Here is a 23,376-nt window from a genome sequence, read left to right as displayed (position 1 = left end):
AGAAGTTACTATTATCATTTTATTTGCCACATTACATTTAAAATGGCCAGATTTAATTTGTTATTGGTAGGCAACACGTTGATGGCCGTATAACATTATTGATTGTTATATCGTCTATTAGGATAAATGGTTTTTCCACATATTTTTGTCACTTGCAGCTAAAACCCTTCAAACCGGCAAAATATTCAGAAAAAAGGTCGATTTTGTGTGTGTGTCTGTGGGGGTGGGGTTGGTTCTTTCTGTAGTACGAGCATCTGTTGTAAACTTTGAGATTTAAGCATAAAACCAAGTACAAAAGTCGGAAAACCACTTACTTTGACTAAAAGCAAGATCTTATTGTGGGAAACTGTCCTTGGTCTGACATTTTAGCTGAACAGGAAAATGTAAATACAGTAACAATCAATCTGTTTACTTGATGCTCCAAGCATTGCATCTTAAAGTCCCGTTTCCACAGTGTTAATAAAGCCACATCAGGTCAGCTATTTTGCAGGTTCAATCAAAATGTACCAGAAAGAAAAAAACACCTGTTATCACAGCTAATTCAACATTTACAGTTGTTCAGTTGCATGCACACACTGTACAACAAAGCCTTCCCTTCTCTTCCTGGTGTGACAGAGTTGGCAGTAAACAATGTAAAATGTATTAAAAACTGGCCAAAAACAAAATTAGACTGAGAAATGACTAATGATTATATTAAGCCGAATTTCACATTAGACAAATAAAAGTAAAAAAATATATATATATAATAGCAGCAACACCTAGGCTTAGTTCTGTGAGAACAAAACAGCAAACCAGAAAGCCGCCAGTGCCTCTAGGTTAAATTAGAGTTATACAGTGTTTTATACAGTGAAGCTTTAGTGCAAATAAGGCGGTGTAACATATTCGTCTAAAGATGGAAACCTCAAAGGCTGGGTATGTAAAGGTTTTTTTTGACAGTGCAAGTCGACTGAACTGAAATTCTCGTTCAAGACGAATCAGATCTTGGCACATCAAACCCCTCTGACTGTCACAGCATTATGATAACCAATATGATAAAAAGAAAACTCCTCTGTCTGTGCAATAGTTCAAGTAAGTTATTTCCTTCACATAATTTGTGTTCAGTAACACATCCTGTGGCCGTGCCGAAAGAGAGGACAACATACAGATTAACATACAAATACACAAAAAGACCTATTTACAGGAAACAGTTTTCTGGACAGGACTTCACTCCAAGCTGAGGGGACCTCTACTCACCCATTCAGGCTCAGATTTGATCTAATCCTCCAATTGGTTACAAGTTGGACCAAATTCGACGCAGTCTCATCCTAAATATGTGGTCACAACCTCAACAATGTCCATCTATGAAGCAAAAAGTTAGATCCTTAAAGGGCGGTGTCAAAAACTTGCTCCGACGAGCCTTCCTCTATGTCGTCCTCAGACTGCGATGCCTTGTGGTTGAGCCTCTCTGCTGTTAAGGAGGCAACAAGGTTTGCAGGGAGGCTATCATCACAAAGTTTGGTCTTACTGCTGTCCTGAACAAACTCCTGGATTTCCACAGGTAGTCTGCGAAACTTGTCCTGGTATTCCTGGTCCAGATCACTCTGCAGCTGCAGAAAAAGAACACATTTCCAGTTTAGAATTCATATAAAAGCTTTAAAAAGAATGCTACAGGTTTTAATCTTATATGAGTATACAGCCTATTAATGTATGGTCAGTTAATCAGAGCTACAAAGGTTTGTAGACGTTTCCACACCCTTAAATCTTTTCCCAATAAAACCACAAACTTCTGCTAATTTAAATGCCATTTAACAGGCGTAAAGGGAATATTTTTGTAATATTTTGTTAGCAGGCAAAATTATAAAAAGTGTGCTAAGAATTTGTCTTATTTCATTCTGATTCTGTTAACTTAAAAACTATTTTTATAGTTATTATTTTGACACCTTCAGTGCACGTTTGTTTATATAGAATTAAAGCCAAAAGACATCATGTTTACCACAAGCCATAAAGGAGACATTGACATGTGAAAGACAAATTTTCAACAGATGAGAAAATTGTGACATGCAACCAACTGTGGAAACATTTTTCTACAATCAATGCAAAGTGTTGTTTTACATTTTATTTTTAGCTATAAATCAAATCTCGTCAGCTAAAGAAAAGTTGATTAAATACAGAGGTGTTACGCAGCCTTTTCATAAAACACAACTCATGGTTTTAGTTAAATATCTGCGGTAGACAGCAGCCAAAAGTTGATTTGTATTTTTAAGCTCTAAAACAACAAAACATAAAACGTTTCATAAAAAGGGAAGTGTAGATTTTCCCCTACAGGATATTATTTAATGTGTAAAAGTAATAAAGAACAAAACACAGAAAAAAACTCATTACTTCTAAGAAAAATTGACCTAAAATCAATATTTAGAACATTTAATATCATTCTTTTGTGAAAATTAAATTCAAGTTTTCTTCAAAATACCTGCCGTAATTAAGGGTTTCTTTATATATTTTATATAAATATGTGTAGATCAGGTCCTGCAAGCTAAAACTGATCCATACTTAAAGATTCCAGAAAAAGCTGCCAAGTTTAAATCTAATGATGCCGACCTGTGTTCTCTTTGCACCCATCTGTTACACACTCCCTCCTGTCTTAGTAATAGAAAGACGATGTTTTCCTCAAGGCACAGACGCCCCCAATGATTACAGATGACAGGATTCTATTCATTTCATTGTGAGCCAATAATTGCCGTAATGCTGATTTCTGTTTAACTACCCAGCAAGCTCCCAGGGGAGGGCAGTAATTAAAAGAAAACGCTCTTAACGTGAATGGTGTCAGAGTCTCCCAGCTCACTCCAGCATTCTGAAGAATCAAAAATACCTGCATTTCCTTACAGGAGTTTTACAAGATCCACTTACCTACCCTGAGACCAATAACAGTCCCAGTTAAATAAAGATTTCAAAAATGATCACAATCTTAAACAAAAATAACTCGGGGCTTATAAAACTGACAAAAAGAAAAACAACCATCCCTAACAAGACATTTACTTCAAGACATTTTGCAAAACTTCAAGCTCCCAGATTAGGAATAGATTGTTATTGTCCCAACATGCCTATCGTCCCCACCGGAGGATCTTTAAAGATGTGGATGTGTGGGTTTACTATAGATCTGTCCTTATTGGGATGAATAAGAGCAAAACCAGGCCTTCTTGTCCAACATCAGTGTCTGATCTCACAAATGTTGGCGGCGCCTGTAACATTCAGGATGTTTGGTTATAATTGTGACATTTCGTTGTTTGCGGAGAGTCAGACGAAGAAGGCAGCCTTTGGTGAATTTACTTGACAGAGTCGGCTTTAGGGAAGTGGATACGACAAACGATAGTCTAATCAGGGCTTACAAATGCAGGAAACAATGACAGACGTTGAGGTTCATTACACTGCTAAGCAGAATCATCACTGAAAATCGTGTGGCATGGTAGGGAAGCTAGTATTTTAATAAATGGCTGAAATGTCATGATTACAGAAGCAGAGGCGTAGCCAGAAATCATTTAAAAGGGTGGCCTGGCAATAACCAATATACACCGAGGGGTGGCTGAAAGCCGATAGGCGCCAGAACCTCACGGTAATTCTACACTATTCCAACAGGACAATCAATGAGCAAACCATCCATATTTTCTAAATAAAGAAAAACTATACTTTCCTACAGCCTTTGCTAACAAATAGAGATATATATTTAAACATCCGTAATTTCTCGATAAAAGTTATGGTTGATAATACTCAGTCTTGAGTTCTGGGGCGTAAATCAATCATCATTGTCATTACTTACCTACTTGTATCAATAAACATTCTGCATAAAATTGATATTTTTACAAGTACTATTATCTACATAAGTTTTTATTAAAATTGTTATTTATCTATGATTTCACTGAAGACTCCTAGATGACTTGCAGAGACACATGATTTACCCTTTACCCCATAAAACACAAAATCTAGTTCTGAAAAGAGCATGAACTTATCTTTAATGTTAGTATATTGATGTGTATAGTTAACCACAAAAAAATTTTATGTTTTGAATATTCCACTTGAGAGTATTACTGCTGCCATCATCTGTATTAGAGGGAAAAAATGGTAGGGGTGGCCAATGATTTGCTAAGGGTGGTCATGGCCATCCCCCGTCTCCATCTAGCTCCGCCCCTGTACAGAGGCTGACTGTAAGGAGATGACGCGGTCTGCTCATACGTTCTTTATTATCTGAGAACCGAGTCAGAACTGAACCGCGCCACACCCTACTGATGGACTAGTACCATGTTAGCGTTGTTCGGTTGTGTCTGGCACAGTCCGGTTCAGTTGTGCGTGCCATTTACACTTAACAGTTAACTCGTTTACTGTGCTCGGACCGATCTCAGCATGGTTTCAAAAAGGTAGTGTAACTGGGGATACTATGAACAGGCCAAGCAGAAGAGCTAAAGCTATTGTAGCTCCAAGTTTTCCCTCTATCATATTAAACCCCATGAATAAAAAATAGGACGTCATTCAACTTCATGTTAGTCAGACAGACAGGCCACAATGTTAGCCAGTTCACTGTATTTCCCCATTGAAAGGACAGATCAAATGGACAACATATAAAAGCTGTTCACTGGGCTATGGAAATTCTATTACAACTAAACAGTTGGTAATTAGTAGTAATGGCTCCATTTCCCATTTTGCTGGCAGACGCTCAAATTTTCTCTACTTGCATAAAAATGGATGCTAAAACTGCATTTTTAAAGCTCCATAGGACATTGGACTGTTTCCCATCACTCTTATTTTTTGATAGATCTATCTGTCTTAGTATATGATGCAGTGCAATATTTTAAAGTGCAGGCAGTAAAATTTAATGAGGCAGATGATTCAAACACATACAGTAAGTGATGTAGGTAGACTGCCTTTGACTTAAGGCAACTCCTGAAGAATGTCTCCCTGAAATGTTGGAGCAGCAGCTCACAGCAGGGTCTCATCAAACCCCCACCAAGCACCGCATTTCAAGGTCACCTTCTCCAAAGCATGTCCTCCTTCTCTCATGCCTCTCTACCTCTCTCTTTTATGTCCTTCTGAGCTTCAAAGAACGGACATATATCACGTCAAATCCAGTCGGCTGGAGACTTCCGGTGACTCCAACATGGAGGCAGCATAGAGTGCGAGCTCCCGACCGAAGTTTTTTTTTTTTCAGCCCTTTCTTGTCAATTAAGGAACGAAAAACAGATAAACACTAACCGATATAGGGCGTTTAATTATGTCAAAAGGGAAAAGCGCCAGAAAATCTCAAAAATCGGACCGACACGACAGAGCGAGCCCCGAAACGGTGAAGCTAGATGCAGAGCTAGCTACCCTGGACAGAGAGCCAAAACGTACAGCAGAGGGCGCGGAATCAAGCCTGAAAAGTCGAGACGACGAGTCCCAGTCTCCCCTGAATATGGCAAATTTGGAAACGATTCTGACCGAGCTGCGGGACTTTCGGCAGGAAAACTCAGAGAACCTCAAAGAAATAAAGAACGAGATTAAAGTCGCCAACAACAGAATCGACCATGCCGAAAACCGGATTCAGGAAGCGGAGGACCGTCTGCAGCTTGTGGAGCGGGCGTCTGTGGAGCTGATTGAGTTACAGAAACGCCTGGAGGCACGACTCGTGGACCAGGAGGGACGTTCGAGGAGAGACAATATTAGGATCCATGGTCTCAAAGAGGGAGCGGAGGACGGCGCGGGGTCAGTGGCGGATTTTATTGAGAGCCTTTTGAGAGAAAAGCTGGAGTTGCCGCCATCGCTTCCCATCCAGATAGAGAGAGCTCACCGGGCTCTGGCGGTGCGTCCCTCCCCGGGAACGCGAGTGAGGTCCGTCGTGGTAAAGTTTACAAGCTTCAGAATTAAAGAAGAGATCCTGAAAAAAGCATGGGAGAAGAAGGGATTTCTGTACGAGGGAAATAAAGTGTTTCTGGACCATGATTATGCTCCGGAGGTGCTAAAGAAACGGAGGGAATACGCAGAGGCCAAAAGAGTTTTGAGAGAGAAAAATATAAGGTTCCAGACACCATTCCCAGCCAAAATGCGTGTGTTCTACGAGGGAGAAACGAGAGTCTACAACTCAGCAGAGGAGGCGACTAAGGATATGGCAGAGAGGGGACTCCCTGTGTCAGTGATAAAACCAACGGAGGGCAGCCTGACATGGAAGACCAGCGGAGCCCAGAAGGGATCAACAACTAAAGACGCGTTGCCTGGATACAAACAACGCTTGCAGTCTTTTAGGAGAGGTCAGGATTAGGAATGAACATCTGTAAGGTAAAAGTGGTGTTACTCCGTTTCATGGCTGGGAATATTGATCCAAGTTATAAAAAAGTAAAAAAAAGAAAAAAACTGTTTAAAGATTTTTGTTGAAAAACTTTGATTCTCGTGTTTGAGTTAAAAGGATGAACCAGGATGAATACAATTCGGGCTCCTTCTCTTTTTTTTTTTTTTTTTTTTTTCCTGACTGTTCGAGGTAATTTTCCCTGTTATAAATAAATGGTCGGGGCATTCCCACAGGTTAAGCACTTTTTTTCTTTATATATGTGTTTGAGCACTATTGTTTGGTTTTTGATCTATGAAAAACGCATGAAAAAAATTTGCTCCAACATCAAGGGCCCTCCACCTCTGGAAGGGAGAGGCCATCCCTATGATCAGACTTACCATCGTATCTCAAAAAGGGTCAAAACAAGGACCCCATATGAGGAGGTTATTTTGTTTTTGTTATTCACTAGTTCTTTAGTGAAAGTTGGTTTGTTTGTTTATGTGTTCAACCCAGTTTTGGGAGATCAGTGGCACAGAGGTTCTCAGAAGAGCGGGGATAGCAGAGAGAAACAAGGAAATTAATACCAAGAAAAGGTTAACAAAACTAGTGTCATTTAATGTGAATGGTCTGCTCAACCCAATAAAAAGGTCAAAAGTGTTGGGGAAGTTGAAAAAGGAAGGTGTGGGGGTGGCAATGCTACAAGAGACCCACCTGACGGACAAAGAACATGCCAAGCTTCAGAGACAAGGCTTTAATCAAGTATTTCATTCATCATATAGAAGTGGACATAGGAGAGGAGTAGCCATCCTCATCTCAGGTGGAACCCGATTTGAGAGGTCCTCAGAAATTATAGATAAAGATGGGAGGTTTGTATTGGTTAAGGGCAGACTGGAAGGTGAGCTGGCCACCATCCTGAATATATACGCACCCCCTGGATCTAACTGGGCATTTTATAGAAAGATGTTGGACCTATTGGCGATAGAGGGAGAGGGAATTATAATATGTGGTGGAGATTTAAATTTAAGGCTGAACCCACAACTTGATTGTTCAGATCGAGGGTGGAAAAAATCTATAATTGGTAAAAAGATTAGGAAATTAATGGTAGAACTTGGTATAATGGATGTTTGGAGAGAACTAAATCCTAAAGGAAGAGATTACACTTACTTCTCCTCACCTCACTCTGTTTATTCTAGGCTCGATTATTTTCTAATGTCTAATAAGGATAGACACAGGGTGGAAAAATGTGATATTGGAATAAGGGATATATCGGATCACAGCCCAGTATATCTGACGTTGGAAATATCTCAGGAAGTAAGGTCAACCCTCTGGAGGATCAATGCAGGAATACTACAGGGGTATACATTGGAGGAATTTAAGGAAGAAATAAATACTTATGTGAATGAGAATGATAACGGTGAGGTTTCTCCCACTGTACTGTGGGATGCATGTAAAGCAGTTATCCGAGGGAAGTTAATCGCCAAATCGGCGTATCTAAAAAAGCTAAAACAAGGAAAACTAACTCAACTGAAATCAGAGCTAGAGAGGTTAGAAAAGGAACATAAAAATAATTTGGATGACGGGAAAAATAAAGAAATTAAAAGAATTAAGACTGAGATAAATGGCATCTTAGATGAAGAGATTAAAAAGAAATTGTTATATACAAAACAAAGGTTTTATGAAGGCGGAAGTAAATCAGTTAAGTATCTCGCGTATAGAATGAGAAAGCAGGAGGCTAATAGTAATATCAAAGGAATAAGGGACCCGGCATCAAATCTTGTAAAATATAAGACAGTAGAGATTCATAAGTGTTTTGAAAAATATTACAAAAAATTATATTCGCAAACACAGATTAAAAATGAAGACCAAATCCAAACATTGTTAGGGAAATTAAAGTTACCTAGGATAACAGAGGAGCAAAATCAAATGTTGACAGGGGAAATTACAGAAGAAGAATTAAACTCAGAAATCTCAAGATTGAAGACCAATAAAGCTCCTGGAACGGATGGATACACTTCGGAATTTTATAAATTACTTAGAAAACCACTGATCCCACTGTTAAAAAATACTTTTAATTGGGTATTGAAGAGTGGGGAGGTACCGATCTCCTGGAAAGAAGCTTATATATCTGTTATTCCTAAGGATGGAAAAGATAAACTGGAATGTGCCAACTATAGACCAATTAGTGTGTTAAATTTAGATTATAGGTTATTCACTGCAATAATGGCTAGACGCCTGGAAAAAATCTTGCCAGACATAATAAATCTAGACCAAACAGGCTTCATAAAACAGAGACAAACACAAGATAATGTTAGACGCACATTACTAGTGATAGAAAATATAATTAAAATGAAAACTGAGGCAGTTATATTAGGTTTGGATGCAGAAAAGGCTTTTGACTCCGTCAGGTGGGTCTTTCTGTTTGCGGTAATGAAAAAACTTGGTTTCAGTGAAATTTTTATCAAGACAATACAATCGTTATACCACCAACCCACAGCTAGGATAAAAATTAATGGGAGTTTATCTAGCCACTTCATGTTAGAACGAGGTTGTCGCCAAGGCTGCTCCATCAGTCCACTCTTATTTGCAATATATTTGGAACCTCTAAGCCAATGGATAAAACAGGATAGAAATATAAAGGGTATACATATGGAAGGGGGGGAACAAAACATAGCTTTGTTTGCGGATGATGTACTAATATACCTCTCTCAGCCAGACAGCTCGCTCCCAGCCCTAAAAAAGATCTTGGACGAGTTTGGCCTCTTGTCGGGCTACAAACTTAATGTAAAGAAAACCCAGGTTCTATGTTGGAACTACACTCCGGACGAAGTGATCAAAAAGAATTGTAACTGGGACTGGTCATCAAAGTCTCTGAGATATTTAGGAGTAGAACTGCCCCGTAACCTATCTGACTTAAAAAGTTGCAACTACAACCCCCTAATTACCAAAATAAAATCAGACATGGGGAAATGGAATTTAATCCCATTTACAAGCTTTTCCTCCAGAATAGAAATGATTAAGACAAATGTGTTACCAAGATTAATGTTTCTTTTTACCACTCTTCCGGTTGGGGTGACAGATAAAGAGTTTATAGAATGGGATAAATTAATTTCGAGATTCATTTGGCAAGGGAAAAGACCAAGGGTTAAATTTAGAACATTACAGCTGGCCAAGGATCGTGGGGGCTTAGCCCTTCCTTGTCTGAAAAGTTATTACCAGGCGGCACAGCTAAAACCTCTTCTGAATATATGTGATCCTCAATATAAATCAAAGTGGAAAGACATAGAATGTGCTATGTCACCCAAAATACCTCTACAAGCCATAATCAACGACAGCAAATTGAAACAACAATTAGAGAAGGGTATGAATCCATGGACAGAACTGTCAATTAGTACATGGCATGAAATGATATCAAAGCACGGCTTGACAGAGCAGACTAGTCTATTAAGATGGATAGCCCATGATTCAGATTTTAAACCGAACACAATGGACAAAACATTTGGAGAGTGGGCGAGGGGTCCGAAATCATATTGGGAACTGATTGAAAAAGGGAAAGTAATAAGCTTCGAAGATATAAAGAGAAAATTTGGCCTTGAAAATAAAAACCTCTTTAGGTATTTGCAAGTAAGGCATGTTATTGAGGAAATTAAAAAAAAGATAAGCTTTGAAGAATTGGAAACAGGGATAATTCAGATGTTTATCAGAGCATATGAATCAAATTTGGGCAAAAAAGTAATATCAAAATTATATTCAGGAGTGGAGAACCTGAAAGGAAGAAATACGTTATATATAAAAGAACGATGGGAAAAAGAGACGGGAGGGAGGTGGACGGTGGAGACATGGGAGGGGATACTTAGGCAAAACTGGAAAACATCATGTTCCCCCTCGTGGAGAGAATTCGGCTGGAAGTGCATTGTGAGATATTTCTTTTCTCCAGCGCAAAAGAAAAACCAAGATGCTAGATGTTGGAGAGGCTGTGGAGAAGAAAGAGCCAATCACCTTCATGTATTTTGGGGTTGTGCTAGTATTGATATATACTGGCAGGACCTAAAGGAATGTATGGAGAAAGTCCTGAAAGTGAAACTTCCTCCAACATTCGACACTTTATTCATGGGAAGAGGAATTGATAAGCTGACAACCTCAGAGGACAAATATATCTTCAGGATCATGTTGGTAGCCAGTAAGAAAGCTATAACTAGGAAGTGGCTGAAAACAGAGGCTCCAACAAGGAATGATTGGGTTGAAGTAATGCATGATATTTATATAATGGAAAGGCTAACTTTTTCCTTGAGGTTAGAATCTGGCAAGTTCAAGAAAAATTGGGAAAACTGGGTGAAATTCATATCACCAGTGAGATCAGACTTTGTTGTATGATTAAAATTAGGGCTGAGAACCTCCTATTGCCACACAGTGTTGTATAGTTTTTGTTTCTTTTATCTGTTTTTGTTGTTCTTTGTTTTGTTTTGTTTTTTCTTTTTTGTTAAAAAAAAAAAAAAAAAAGTGTATTTCTATTGGAGTGGACACTTGTAGATATGAATAAGGAGGAAAGGAGGTGTTCTTTCCTTCTCACATGAAGGCACGTGTGTTAGGATAAAATGGTAAGATTACCAAGAATATAATTGTCATCTAATTCATCCATGGGCTGGTTGTGAATTTAACTTGGTTATGTTAAGTCTATGTCGGAAATGGATGTGTTGAATGTATAAGATCTTTGAAATGCACTCAATAAAAATGTTATTTAAAAAAAAAAAAAAATCCAGTCGGCTGAAGCCGCTGTGCAGCAACAGACAGCTTCTTGTTTTGCAACTTACAGTATGTGACCTACTTGAAGGTGGGACCTTCTACAGACACAATATTGAGTTTTTTTTTTAACCTTATCATCGTCTTGTGAAAAAGAACTGGAAGGAGAGGGTGGAGAAAGCTGGGAATGCCAGGGGCTTCTTAAAATGCAAGTGCTTGTCTTTTTCATGTAATCAACAACTCTGGAAAAAACCAGACTGCCTTCTGTTTTTTTCCTGAGTGATGAAGACAGCACTTTTCTTTCTCCAAAGGAACAGCTTGAGATAAAAATAGTCTGGTTGAATGACACAGAGACGGCTGGAGCATCAAACAAGTAACAAGGGCAACAATAATTTGAGTGTTCTCCTGGTCTATTGCTTCTAGCTGACATTCTTTCAGTTTGGCAGAAGTCAAGGAGATTAGAAACAGAGACACTTTGAACACACCGAAACACTACCTTTGATATTTTTGTTTCATTTTGTCTAATTATCTTAAATCAAACTCACTTTTTCCACATTTCCACCCAAAACATCGCTTCCTGTAAAGAGGTTAAAATGTATAAAGAAGTCGGATTACAGATCAGGTTTTAAAGATAAGACTTTTTCTTTAGGCCAAGAAAAAAAAAACACCAGAAGCTTTTAAATAAATGTGACTTCGATGGTGGTTTGCAAATGTCCTCATACCAATTACATTTTTATTTCCAGGGGATTTTATGTGAGACACCAAGACAAGAAAGACTAAGAGGAAGAAATTCATAAAAAGTCACATTTACGGTTTACCTCAAGCCATGTCTGGGGCAAGACGTGGAAGTAGTAAGAATATATTAAATACAGCAAACTCATAACAGCAGTCTATTCCATTAACCCGCCCAGAGGAATCTGGAGAAATGTGCCGACAGAATTAGAAATGTTTAAAGAGATTTCAACTAACAGTAGCTTAAATTTGTCAAAACCGCTCTTGTTCAGCCGACAGAGGTTTATAATCTGGTTCTTTTATTTTTCTGCTGCAGTCAATTTTGTCAGTGTGAGTAGTTTGGAAGGTTACAGTTTAAAAACATAATTAGGGACAAGGTTTTTATTAAATCTTTGGGAGGAAGGCCAATGGACAAAGAAATGTATTCAGTATTTTTGGATTTCTCTAGTTAGCAATAATGTTGACATTTATGGCCTCTAAAGAAGTTAGTACCATAAAGCTAACTTTGCTAATCATCCTAAACACAAATTCTCACCATGAGGATGATAAAGTCAGGATGATTTGCTGGTGGAAGCATAAAAACTGGGGATTTTCTTAAGCAAGAAGGGAAAAGCTGAGCAGTGTTGGTTGGTAGAGAGAAGAAGCTAAATACAGGCCAATCTGTGGCAAAAAGAAACCAAAAAACTTTCAAGACAGCAAATATCACGATACTGATGTGGGAGTTCACTTTGGTCCAACAACATGAAGTCTCTTTAAATGCATTCATAACATGAATGCATTTAACACAGAACATTTAAGAGGACATTTTGTCAATCACTAAGTTTACCTTAGATCCCACGATCACCACTTATGAATCCAGCAAACAGTAAGACTTTAAAGACACTGGTAGCTATAAAGCTGGAAACAGCTTAAAGTTTTCCAGTAATTGTCTTCCCCAGTAACTAATATTATCTACATATATATGGGCTTAAGGAAAAGAGATTTAATTTTTTTTTAAGGTATATAAAATACACAAAAGCTTTGAAAGCTTAAACAAAGAACAATGGGATAAGCAGCAATAGAAGTCTCATCTTTATGAATAGAAGCGAATTAAACCAGCATGTTGGAGCCATGGCAATAAAAAACCAGAAGCTTCCCCTAACTCCTCATCATCTCCAGTGTACTATCTAATGAGTGACAACCAAACCGAGTTAACTGACAACACCATCATCAAAATCCTGAGGAGCTGCAGCGGTATAATACTCCAACTGGCAGAAGTAATATTATCAATGTGTGCAATATTTGTGTGAAAGATTACAAAACCTATTGGTTGACTTATTTAAAATTGAAGATCAATGCATTTATTCTCTGCATGTGAAAGTTATACTTCATCAATCGATTATGCTAACTGTGCCTGATGCCCATAACTACTGTAGATTATAGTGCAGATTCTGCAGCTTGCAAAAGAGAGGCAATAGTGAATGAAATATGGGTTATTTGCTGAAACTGTCATAGAAATATCCACCAGCAATATCACTATTAGGTATGCTATTGAATTTTCAGCAGTGTCAGGCCTGGAAAAATTAGCAAATGGACAGAAAAATGATAACTTAAACAAAAAGTGAATTTAATGAGATGGATAACTCATTCTAAGGTGTCCTAAATGATTTTTAACTCTTGGCTTTTTGAAAATTAGGCCATCAAACCGCTTCCCATGAACAGAAAAATTTGAACAAATGTTTCCGTTTCACTGTAAAGAAGCCTTTGGGTCAGTTTCTGTTTGAAAGCAAACCAGCAGCTGCAATTATTCAGCCAGCTTTCTGAATCTGTATCTCATCTCTGGAGAATCGTCATCTGTCAACAAACTGTATGCACACTCACACATACACACAGACACACACTCACACATTTCTAACTTTCTTAAAATACAACACTCAGTGACCTTCTTCACCAGCTGTCCTCATTCTGAGAAGCTATCGAGGGAAACAGAGAAGGCCTCCAAAGAACCAAATTAATTCTTTGCTTTGAGCTGCGACTTATCGCCTGCTGTAGCATCAGTAAAAAAAAAAATAAAAATAAGAACTTCCCTGCACTAAATGTTCCTATCAACCTGCTTTGCTTCATCACAGGCAAACCTTTTATTGACTGCATCTCATTCTGCCTTAGTTTTAAATAAGCTTTCTGGAACAGAAATCAGAATGTTTAAAGCTAGAATGGTCCAATGTGAAAAATGTGTAAAGCTGTGAGTTTTCTAACTTCGACACTGAATAAGACACTTAAACCGAGTCCAATTATTGTGAATGCATGATTAAGAGACGAGGCGCTGTCCAATGTGAAAGACAAGATGGCAAGAATTGCAATTAGGAGATGCAAGGGAGACAAGAAAGTGCTATCTTTGAATTTGCATCTCTTTCCTGCAGTGGCTATATTAGAAGAAAATTTGGTAATGTGAAAGTAGTAAAAAATAATGTCAAAGAATAAAAAAAGTTGGATTATTTCTTTTTCAGCTGCTGTCTCAGGTTCTGTGTGTATGCATTGCAGACACTGACCTTTCCTGACTCCTTTCATATATTTTATCTGCAGCTTTGAAGATGTTTTTCTAAGATCTTTGTTGAGGTTCAAGAATGTCAAAAACACTCTGCCACATACGTGGAATAATGAGAGTTTCCCCTAAAAGGTTTGCTTCCAAAGAAAGGATTAGCTATAAACTGTGCTCCCTGGTATTTCAATGTTTTTACTTCACATACTGTTCAAAATTATGAGTATTTTATTTTTTATCTTAGCAGAGGTCAGACATATTAGAATCATATGTTAAAACAAGTAATTCAATATATTTTTTACAGCTCAGATGCTGAATACTAACATATTAAAACCATCATTCCCAATGAACGAATATTTATACCTGAAGCACCCAAACATCTTTCCTGCCTGATTACAGGGTTATGCAGGTTGACTTTAAATAATTTCTCTTCCCTGACAATCTCCAGGTCTTTGAGGTATTTTAGGCATCCATCTGCTCTTTAATTCTCCGCTAAGAGTCTGGCAAAGATTCAGGTTTGGGTTCAAATTTCTTTCCGTTCTTCATTTTCCTGCATGTTTCTTATCAGTGTTTGCTTATAGTAGGTCAAGTGCTGCAAAGTGTCTCTTTAGACAGTTCAATGTTTTCATCCAGAGTCAAATTGCATTCCTTTTTACCTCATCATAATATTTACTTTGATGCCTGGATTAATGGCTGACGAAAACGAAGCTGCAAATCCAGGTTTGCATGCAGTGAACGACATTTTGAATTGTGTTGGTCCTTAAACTCCCTCATCTTAACTGATTGCTGAAATAATTGTAAAAGTTTTCGTCTTTGTACAGTAGCGTAATCTCCCCTGCTTTGCCACACGGAAAACTCATGTGGAACGTCTGATACAGTGCCTGCCTTTCTGACGGCTGATGCTTCCCAATGGCTTTGACCACATTAAGCTAGGAGTTATGGAAATCATTCTTATGAACAGTTAAATATTACAGCTGAAAAATAAGATGATGAAATAAATTCCCTTTGAAGGCATCAGTCTTATTGACAATTTTTCAATTTTATAAGAATTTAATAGTGTATGACAGACCAAAACAATATAGAATAGGACTAAAGGGAATAAAACTTTAAAAATATATACCAGCTTTTTAGCTGGAGGTCCACTATCTTTTCAATCGTTTCTGATATCTGGGATCAGAATTTTTACTTTTAAGTAGATTGGGTGGAGAGAAATGGAATGATGGTATTAGATGCCCATACCTACTGGAGATTTTAGAGGAGATGCTGTAGCTTGCAAAAGAGAGAGAAGAGTGAAGGAAATATGTATATATATATTATATATATATTATTTGCTGCAATTGTCATTGAAATATCCACCAGAAATATCATTTTTAAATATGCTATTGAATTTTAATTTAAATAATTGAATAAAGACAGCTTTCCTTATTATTTCTTCATCACCCTTGGTGGAAGTTTATTCTGATTAATTGCAATCAGCCTCTGGCTGTGATCAATTTTCTTTCTATTTGCTGCTGTCTCCTCTCAGCAAAGTATTATAACTGCTCTCACCTTTATTACCATATCTCTGCTGCTGTATTAGGAGGAGAAACCATCTCTACAAGCCGCTGGCTGAATTCTCAAAACCAAACTGTGTTTGGGGGACAGTTTACAGCAGTGACTGTTTCTTAGATGGAGCACAACCCTAGAGAGTGTCATTAGCACATGTGGGCATACATAATGAACACTGGTGCACTGATCTAAAATAGCAGCTAGCATAATAGAGCAGAAGGGCAACCAAGCGTGCAACATGCACGCACACTCACACATCCACAATGGATTTTACTTCGCCACCTCTGGTTTGTACTCGGTGTTCCCTGTGGCTAGTTTGTCTGGATGTGTGTGCACACAAATGCATTATTGATGCAATTGCACACGGGGGAGCGTTGATGCAGATCAAAGTCTGTGATGAGGGAACATGGTGGCTACCTCTACAGCACCCGGTGAAAGAGACTCAGAGAGAAGGTCATGTTCTAGCTCAGTTAGTATTAGTCTTCAGACCCCATGTCTGCTCCAACCTGTTTGATCTCCTTCTGTTTCCCTCCTTCCTACTCATACTTTTCTCTGTCACCAGTAGCCACCGCGAGATTGCGTCACAAGGACTCGGCTCCAAATTAACAGATTGCAGAGAGTCATGAAGCAGAGAGGAGAATGTGAGAGGTGGGGAGGGGGATCAGAGTTTCCATGACGACTGCACAGGACTCCTGTTTGACGAATGAAGCGGTGTGCATGTGCACCTAGATGGCTGGTGATTTGAGGCTTCCACAGCAGGGAGACACCATGTTTACCTTTTGAGTGATTCTACAGAAAACAAGGTGAGCACATGGCAATGTTATGTGGATTTAGATGACAAACACATGCACCAACACACAATGCTGTGAGCCACAATGTATTTTCACTGCTGTATCGTGGTGAGTACATGGTAATCTTATGTGGATTTACGTAGATGACAAACACATGCACCAACACACCATGCTGTGAGCCACAATTAATTGTCACTGCTGTATTGTACACCTACAGCAAATCTTTAAAGGTGTAAAGGGGTACTCTTTACTAAAAGCCTACTCTAGTAAGTTTACAGCTTCATTTGTGATTTTTTTTTTTTGAAATATACTCTTTATTAAAGGTCTAATTCATTTAGTAATTTGACCTCATCTAAAGATGACAAAAAAAAAGAAAGAACTTGTGCAACATCATGTCCTAACTATGACTTCTGTTATCTGAATTAGGTAATTCAACATAAGGAATCAGAAACAAGGTATGAGAAGAACAGCAGGTCATAACATATGGTCATTGGATACAGGTTGCATCATCATGCTGTGCACTGCTAACTCCAACGGGCTGTTTGATTGGCTTATTAACAGGACCTGGGAACACATCCTGGGAATGACAACCAGCTGGGCCATGTCTCTTTCTCTCCACTTCAAGATATCATTAATCAGAGTCTTACACATAGAAGCTATGGATAGTGAAGAGTTTTTTTTAGCACTACAGAGCCTAAAAAAAGTACTTCTGCTTAACGAACCTTAACAATCTGTCTTCTGTCTCTCACTTTGTAGAACCAAATACAGGTGCCAACATGGCAGCAAGTCTTTAGCCTTAGACTTGTCGACTCTGATTATATACAAACTGAAATTTCGTTTGATACATTAAATGAACATTTCCATTCCATAAAGTGCAGCAGTGATCAAATGTAAACAGTGTCGGAGATAAAAACATGGTGCAAAAAACACATTGATATTGAAGTTCAAAGCATTCATATATATATGGTGCAAATATGCTGAATTTTTGGTTTGGTGTTATGAGTGTGATGCAGAATCTGTGACATGATTTAGAGCTTTTCAGCAGTTCAGCAGTCTGATGGCAGTGGGGAAGAGGCAGATGCAGAATACCAACCTTCATATCTAGAAAATGAAATGTTTCTTTCATTTCTTTTTGCAAGACATTTCTATCCTAGGAATATTCCAGTGATACCGTTAGTTTATATCAGTTTGTGTTTTGTCACACAATCTGGGTTTATATTTAATTTTAGACTTTGACAAGGACGTTGTCCTTATTGTTTATGCTTTGGTTCAAGTCAACCAATACCAGTTTACAGAACTGTTCTGTATTCAGCTCTGTCTATTGTCTCATTTACTCTGGCCGGTTTCTATGTCCCACCTGAAGACATCCTAACTTCACTAAATGTAGCAAAATTATTGATGCCGAATGGACAACAACTGTAATCTGAGTATTGGTAGGAACTGATCTAAATTTGATGCACTACTATTACAGACCTTCACTGAGCAGCAGATGTGTGGATGAAAATGTCCTGTCGAACTAAGAGGATAACGGGAGGAGATGGTAGGAAGCCTGTTACTGCTCTAATATTACGGTAAGTCTTTACAACCAAGGTACTGTAGAGTACATCTCTGAATGCACCATAGCTTGACTTTTAAAGCAGATGAGATATAGCAGCAGAAGACCATACCTGATGAACTGAGACAACAAAACTAAGCAATATTAGATTTGAAAAATGCCCCAATATTCAGATGGTAGAATAAGGATTTGCTGTAAAGCAACAATAAAAGCATGGATCTGTTTTGCTTTTTACCAATGGCCTAGGAAGGCAGCTTTGCTTAATCCCTAGTCAGAATGTATTAAACTAAACTCAAATAAAATAAACTAAAGAGGAGATTTGGATCATAGATGTGTATTTGAGAAACCATTACCGACAATGTGATGCTATTAATGCCAGTATCAATATGGAATGAAATCCCTGGATCAATGTTTCCAACACTTCGTTGCGTCTATGCCACAAAGAGTTAAACACCTCACTGAGCACAACTCTGGTGTACCTAATGAAGTGGCCTGTAAGTTTATTTTAAATGTTTCTAAATAAATACTTTTTATAAATACAGACAATGTTTTAAAGGCCGGTTCTTAGCCAAGAGCATCCACCAGAGACAGTTATAGATGTCCATTAGTGGCTGCTACGAGGTCAGGGAAGAAACTGGGTCAGAACCTCATGCAACAGGGGGTTTGTCTGTTCTATTACTCAGAAAAGCTAATGCATATGAACATTTTTTTAAAGCAGCCCAGAATAGAAAAAAAAAACAACAACTTCTCTGCTGAATATATCTGTTTACTTTTACATTCACCTAATAATAAAATGACAAATACTTTTTATTCATGCACTTTTTTCCCTTTTAATGTAAATGCATTAGCAGATAGTGTCTAAATACTGTACAGGATCATACTATCCCAATGTGGAGATTTAAATAATAACATTTAATGATATATCTAAGAAATATTTAACAATATTTGCTATTTAATAGTAGCAAAGCCTATCACAATGCAAAATTATTTCACAATGCACTTGGAGGTCCAAGGTCCCATTTTATCAAGTATAATGTTTCTATTAACTAACATTTCCATATTTTGGGGCTTATAGCTTAAAACAAATATTGTTTATCAATGTCTGCCAATGTAGCTTTTAATTATGACTTCATAAAGGACAGTTTTAGTCTTTGGATGGAGCCATCTTCTAGCTCCTTGCTAGTTTGCAAAATCACACAAAGGGACCTCAACAATTACATTGGAATGGCTTTAATTCCATTACAGCCAGTACAAATGAACTAAAAAGGAATATATACTCTATTAGAACATCAAACTCAAAGCTCCTACATGTGTAACTTTAACATTCATGCTCAAGTTTGGTCACTATTAGATTCAAATTCAAACACTCCCTGCAAATTTAGTCCAATAGTTCCGAAATTGTGCAGTATTAAAGTAACACTTTAAGTGTAACATTTAATATCAATCTGAGTGCATTTGTTCCCACTCTAAATTAGTGTTAAATTAACTAATAGTCTATAGCTTACTCCAGTTGTTGCTGTAATAACTCTAAAAGAGTAAATCTATTTTGACACTGCATATTTAACACTGTGGAGTTTAGACCCCCAGCGTAATAGCAAGGATATCTTATATGTAAAAACATATTGGGGCAACCTTTTTTATTTAACTTTATTCATTATAAAGTACACAGTTAATAACAAAAAAATTTTTCATTTGTTGATTTAATATCCCATACTTATCCTGATATGGGATATATTTAAATAGAATTCTATCCTTTCTGATTATTTCAAACTGTGTAGGAAGCTGTTTATGGGAACAAAATGCTTGCTTCAATGCGGATGAGACAGTCACGCTTCTGAGCTCCGCATTAACATAACCGCAGGATAACTTTGCTCGCTGTCTCCAGAGTTGTGTCCTCTGACACCTGCTCATTTTGCATGCTGATGACTGTCGTTCCACGAAAGCTGCAGAAATGACCAATTACTGGAACAGCCTGACTCTGGTGAATTACATTTGCAATGGCCTAGTTTTTGATTAAAACTGCCTGAGACAGGTGGTTAGGTGATGGATAATCAATTCAGTGGGGAGAAAAAAATAAATGGGTGGAATTACTTTCCCTGAAGAAAGCTACAAGATTGGGTTGATTAGATCATTGTGCCTTTGATTCATACAGTTTATAACAAATCAAGACTCACTTTTAAAAATGACTTCATAGGAAGATTATGATAGTCACCACAGGAAGTTGACAAGAGGAGCAGTTAAGTAGCCTAATTCACCGCTGGCTTCAGGGAGATAATCAATATCAAGAACAACCTCCTCCAATACCACATCATCCAAACATTTTCTTCTTTCCAGGGAACACTTTATTCCTCTTTAGTGCACTTTCATGGAAAGTCATCGACAAGTGAATGTGCATGAATTATTGGACTAGATGTCTGCTCCTCACCTCCCACACTCCAGTCCAGGTGGTTTTAAAGAAATGAGGAGGTGTCAGTTTGAGTGTGGGAGGCTACAAAGCTGTCTTCAGTAGAAGATTTGAGATTTAGGTTTCTCTTAGTGGAAGAAAAAACACTAACTTATGAGTTCAAGTGGTTAATGTGCTCTGCATCACATCTCAGCTTCTCCTGTTCAAATGAGGCAGTTTTACATGCCAGGAGTCAGCAGTAGCATGGCTATAACAACAATAGATCAACCACTGCTTAAAACACATAAATCCAAATGGGCTTAGCAGAAACGAGACACCTGTGTTCCAAATAAAAAAATGTAAGTCTGGTGTTTATTTTTGCTGCACTTCTAATTCAAAATATGCCAGAGTACTAAAAAGCTTCATGTTCTGGGATACATGCTCATTTTGACCTCAGTTTATCCCCATTCTATCTGTCTATCGAGTCCTGTAAAAGGATTCGCACAACTGCAACCCATTCATACAGTATTTGTAGAGTCTTAAAGGACACAGGATTTTTAAAATAAACAACCGAATTTAACTTAAAGTTAATACTTTGCAGAACTGTATTTTGCTGCAATTCCAGCTAGAAGTATTTCTAGGAGTGGACTTTAACATGAGTAATCAAAACATACTGTGAATATGCCTTAATGGATCACATTTAATCACAGTTCTGATAGTTTTGGTCTGTTGTTGGAAGGTGAACATTAACAGGAGTTGTTCCAGTATTGCCTTGTAATCTGCTCTAACCCGTATCTAATTAACTCTCAGCAGCTTCTCCATCCCTGCTGAGAAAAACTAACCCAACAGTATAATGCTGCCAGCTCCATGTTTTATTATACACTAGGGGGGGTTCTGTTTTTTTCCAAACCAATAGTACTTCTCTTGTTGAAACAAACAGTTCAATTTGGCCTCAAATGACCAGATAATGGCTTGATTTGATTCTATATTTGTACATTTTGATCAAAAATTGCTAAACTGTTATTATAGGAGAATAAGTAGATTAATGTCTGTCCTATTCGGATCTAAAAGGTTTTGGGTATAGGGTTCCAGAAAATTAGGGATATGGATACAGAAATAAGATATATGATATATGAAATGATTTGCCTGAATGATTTTTATGCCAAAGTAGCCATTGTTATGAAGGATGTTGCCAAAAGCATCATTACCATGGGGCGCTGAATCCAAGAACACTGCTGAGGTGTGATCTCACAATACACAGGCCAATCTGCACGCCCTTATGCTGCAGAAATGCTGTGGTATACACTACAAATGCTGCAGTAATAACTCACAAAACACTTCATATAATAAACGGCTTTAGCTTAAATCTTTGGCAGAAAAAATACAACAATAGTTGGAATTTAACCGTTGCCATGCAGCAGGCCTGTTTGTTTACATGTTGTAAATGTCACACTTATGCTGAGTTAGTGCTCCACACCAGGATGCACGGATATTCTTACCACGTTCTGAAGAAACATTGTCCTACAAAGAAGGTTGCAACAAGGTTGGTGACGAAACTAAAACCGACATGCTACCCAGACTATGCGGAAACAGGAGTAATAAACCCACACAGAGAGAGTAAATACATAAACATGATGGTATTAGTAACTAATTGCTGTAATGCACCAGACTGTGCAGCTACAAGGAAGTGAATGTTATAAAGCAATAACCCAGTTTCTAGCAAACATATAAACAGCATAATTGGAGGTCCTCAATAAAACATTTAGACATAATCTGATACCAAAAACATAGCATAAAAACATAACTAATGGTTTTAGAAAATCAGTTGGAATACACTGTAGAGTACTCAATAAAGGTCATTTTCACCACAGACAAGACAGCATGAAATAAATGTAGCTCAGATCGCCATCTAGTGGCTGAAATAAACCTTTACATTTACATAAAAAAAACAATACACTAGACTTTCTTTCCAAGGTTTACATTTACATACTGCTGCAAACATACTACATTTATACACACATAGCTTTCTCTACTAAACCTGTAATGGACTTCTACACAACATGACTTTGAGAAGGATTATTTATAATTTCATTTTCTTTTAAAAAAAAATCTAACAGCTCTTGTAAGACTGTCAGTAAAAAGGTAGCTCTAACTTTGGAGTGCATAATAGATGTATACAGAATTGTTTACATATGATATGTATAACTATATCTGTACATCAAAAAGAAGCCTTGCTGACTGGAATAACAAAGTTTATTCCCAGCAGATTAATTCTTTGTAGAACTTAGCATTGTTTAAATGTTCCTTTATCAATAAAACTTGTAAAAAAAAAAAAAAAAAAAAACTGAAAAAAAACTAATTAGCTGATTCATCTCCCTGTGTAAACACATCAGTGTATCCTGATGAGTAAAGACCTCTGCATTCTGTGTTGCAAACTCACCTTTGGCTTTTCATCCAAGATCTGCTGCCGGACGTCCTTGTGCTTCTCTTGTAGCCTTTCTTGTCTTTTACTCTGAGCATCTTCCAGCTATAAATGTAAGCAGACAGGTTGAGGTCTTTTACCTACAGTGTCTTGCAAATATACAATTTTTGGCATCATAATTCTGCAATATTTGGCGTTATTAGCTCCTTTGTTATTTTCTATAATTATATTTTAGAGTCTTGGGAATATCTCTACTAATTCTGCACATCTAGGGACAGACAGTTTTACTCATTGTTGTTCTGCAACAGCTCTGCCTCTGTCACAATGGGCATAGAGGATCTGAAGACATTGCTTTTCCAGTTTTACCCCTTATTCTCTACTATAGTCATTCACTCTAAAGCCATAATGTATAACAGGGGTAA

The 23,376-nt window shown here is 37.7% G+C and overlaps 1 protein-coding gene across 3 annotated transcripts in view; it reads right to left on the bottom strand.

The window, feature by feature from the left end:
- Positions 1 to 225: 225 nt before the first annotated feature.
- LOC119784139 (1-phosphatidylinositol 4,5-bisphosphate phosphodiesterase beta-1) overlaps positions 226 to 23,376 on the bottom strand; it is a 168,498-nt gene continuing 145,347 nt past the window's right edge. For 2 of the 3 annotated variants that reach the window (XM_038286056.1, XM_038286055.1), the window contains exons 32-33: positions 22,973 to 23,059; positions 226 to 1,586 (exon numbers count right to left, since the gene is read on the bottom strand). In XM_038286056.1, coding sequence (XP_038141984.1) covers positions 1,362 to 1,586; positions 22,973 to 23,059 — 312 coding nt within the window. In that variant the 3' untranslated portion in view covers positions 226 to 1,361. Of the gene's footprint in view, positions 1,587 to 22,031; positions 22,054 to 22,972; positions 23,060 to 23,376 lie in introns of all 3 variants that reach the window. The other variant, XM_038286054.1, reaches the window with a different exon arrangement.

Source organism: Cyprinodon tularosa, unplaced genomic scaffold (assembly GCF_016077235.1).
Source record: "Cyprinodon tularosa strain WSP-4 unplaced genomic scaffold, ASM1607723v1 ctg22, whole genome shotgun sequence".
NCBI lineage: Eukaryota > Metazoa > Chordata > Actinopteri > Cyprinodontiformes > Cyprinodontidae > Cyprinodon > Cyprinodon tularosa.
The sequence above is the reverse complement of the archived record's forward strand: the minus strand, read 5'-3'. Positions and strand labels throughout refer to the sequence as shown.